The 2,410-nt window shown below is 38.5% G+C and overlaps 1 protein-coding gene across 1 annotated transcript; it reads right to left on the reverse strand.

Annotated features, from left to right (window-relative positions):
* Positions 1-392: 392 nt before the first annotated feature.
* On the reverse strand, positions 393-2,157 carry LOC149213530 (WUSCHEL-related homeobox 8-like). The gene is made up of 4 exons (XM_089389056.1): positions 2,040-2,157; positions 985-1,482; positions 504-706; positions 393-398 (listed from the first exon to the last, which is right to left on the reverse strand). The coding sequence occupies exons 1-4, from the start codon at positions 2,155-2,157 to the stop codon at positions 393-395; spliced, it is 825 nt and encodes a 274-aa protein (XP_089245182.1).
* Between the last annotated feature and the right edge of the window lie 253 nt (positions 2,158-2,410).

The raw sequence follows: 2,410 nt of genomic DNA on the forward strand, positions 1-2,410 counted from the left end.
TTATAGAAAGTGAAGTGATCTCCACCACAACCACTTCCATATTTATTGTAGATAAAAGTGCTGTGATCTCCACATTTTTATTGAAATGAAGGGGGTGATAAAAGTGCAGTGATCATAAACACACTAACGAAGGACAATATAACAAGGCCACACATTAACAAGGAATATTATAACAAAGCCAGCTCTGACATAGAGTTTGACAAATCCTATAGATGCAATGTATGCAAATATAATACCAGGAGTCAACCTAGAATTTGCTCTATCCTAGATAACGAACAGTATGCAATTCAAAATCGAATCAAGAATGGAAATCCAGCATTGACGAGTATCGATACGCAACTCCAAGTCGAACCAAGATAACAACACCAACACCAACATTGATAAATACCGTTTCATACCTGGAAAAGTGAATAAACAATGTTAAAAGCACAGCAGTGAAGTTAAATATTTTGAAAACTTCTCAAAATATAGCAGTATGAAAATCTGTATGGCATTATGCATACCAGGTAATACATAGCTCCATTCTGCAGACATTCCATGGTGAACCCCCATTCATTCAGTAAAACCGGCTGGCCTGTGGAATGAAGCAAAACTGCATTTTCCCCGAACATAGCCTTAACGTTTATCGGTCCCACGGGAACCTGACCTGGAACATTATTTATGACTACAGTTATTGAGCGACCGTACATCAACTCCTCGCCAGTCCCTGCAGAGAAATATTCTGAGACATATATATATTACATCACAGGAACAATGTTAATTGTCTAAATGGCATTTGTCAAGTAACTTTTAGGTGTTTGTTATGGTATCGAAAAACAAATATGTAGTCACAGAAATAATCAGGGAACCAATCTACAAAATTGAAAGGCCTTTCAAAGTTATATATATATATATAGGATTTCAAAGTTTGTTCAAAAGCTGACGCGAGAGGCATATTCAAATGTACATACGAAAATAGTGTTTTGGTGTTGTCAATACATGTACCTTCATTAAATATTCCTCCTCTTGCTGCTGTAGTTGCTACTGCGTTAGTGTAACTGCATTGATCATTACTTATTCCTCCATTCATTTGTAAATGATAATCGTCTTGATGATAGGAAAACTGGGCAGCTCGCACAACAGAAGAGTAGGTTTCACCCGCGTTGCCTAACGAATTGGCTGTCGTGTCAGAAACCCTGATGATTTCTTTAGACTGATCAGTGTTTCTATTTTCTGAGCCAGATTTAGAGGTCTCTCCAGAGTGAAGATGGCGTTGTCGTTGCTTGGTTCTGGCTTTTTTGTTCTGAAACCAGTAGAAGACACTAGCGTCCCGAATTTCTCCAAATTCTTGCAGCTGATCTCTGATTCTTTTTATTTCCTCTGGGGTAGGGTTTGTCACCCCAGAGTTAAAGATGGACTGTAAAACCCGGATCTGTTCTGGTTTTGGATTCCATCTGGGCTTTGATTCCTGCTGACTCCTTTCCTTATTCTCTGATGATATGCCTGCACAAAATCCAGCTTTCAGAACTTGTTCCACACATTCTAATCAGATTTAAAACAATGTTCAGGTGAACACATATTATGGAGCGTTTTGTCGGCCCGTTAATTCGGTTCACCCTTGAAAGAAGTGGGAAATTCTATTGACTGGCAGACTTAAACCACGAAAGCAAGTTATGCTTGATGAAAATGCGTATCCAGAGTTTAGTTTGACCCTGAAATTTCCCTATTCGAAGCTAAAAATCAAATTTCATTCCACCAAAACGCGGTTGCTATAAAAGGATTTGTGTATAGCTACAACGGGATTCTCTTATTCATCTAAAGAATGTTCGAACTCTATTACTGAATATGGGACATGAAACGTTATACTGCATTTATCATTCGCTGAAGTGGTATTCTTTCGGCTCCATATTTGATCTCCATTTATAGGATGTGGAAAAGGAAAGAGCGGGCGCTTTAATCTCGAAAGATTTCGGCCACAACAATAATCTTTTGATTATTGTTTTCACAATGATGCTATAACAAACATAGAAGGAGAGGTTAGAGTTACACTGCATGGTTACCTTCACAAGATTGTCTCTGGCAGGAAATCGCTGAAGGATTTGAAGCTTCACCCCATTGACTCTGAGATCTTGAGGGATTTGCCTTGAACATACTGGGCCAAGCGATGTTCGGATTCATATTGACCGGAAGGAGGACTCTTCCACCTTCAACAATTGAAACTGAAATACCTACAAATCACAAGAACCTCAAAGCAGGTTTCAGAAGGCGTCTGTCAAAATCAATCATGCTTATCACAATTCCTAATTTGTTCTCACAAATCTATATATTATATAGCAGAAATAGCGATACCACGTAATAGCTATCTGTAATGACAAATGGCAGAAGCCGGAATATGCCTGGAAACTAGATAATTCATAACTTGTTCAACAAG

Source organism: Pinus tabuliformis, chromosome 1_1 (assembly GCF_031772625.1).
Source record: "Pinus tabuliformis cultivar Carrire ecotype Pingquan chromosome 1_1, CPIR1, whole genome shotgun sequence".
Classification (NCBI taxonomy): domain Eukaryota; kingdom Viridiplantae; phylum Streptophyta; class Pinopsida; order Pinales; family Pinaceae; genus Pinus; species Pinus tabuliformis.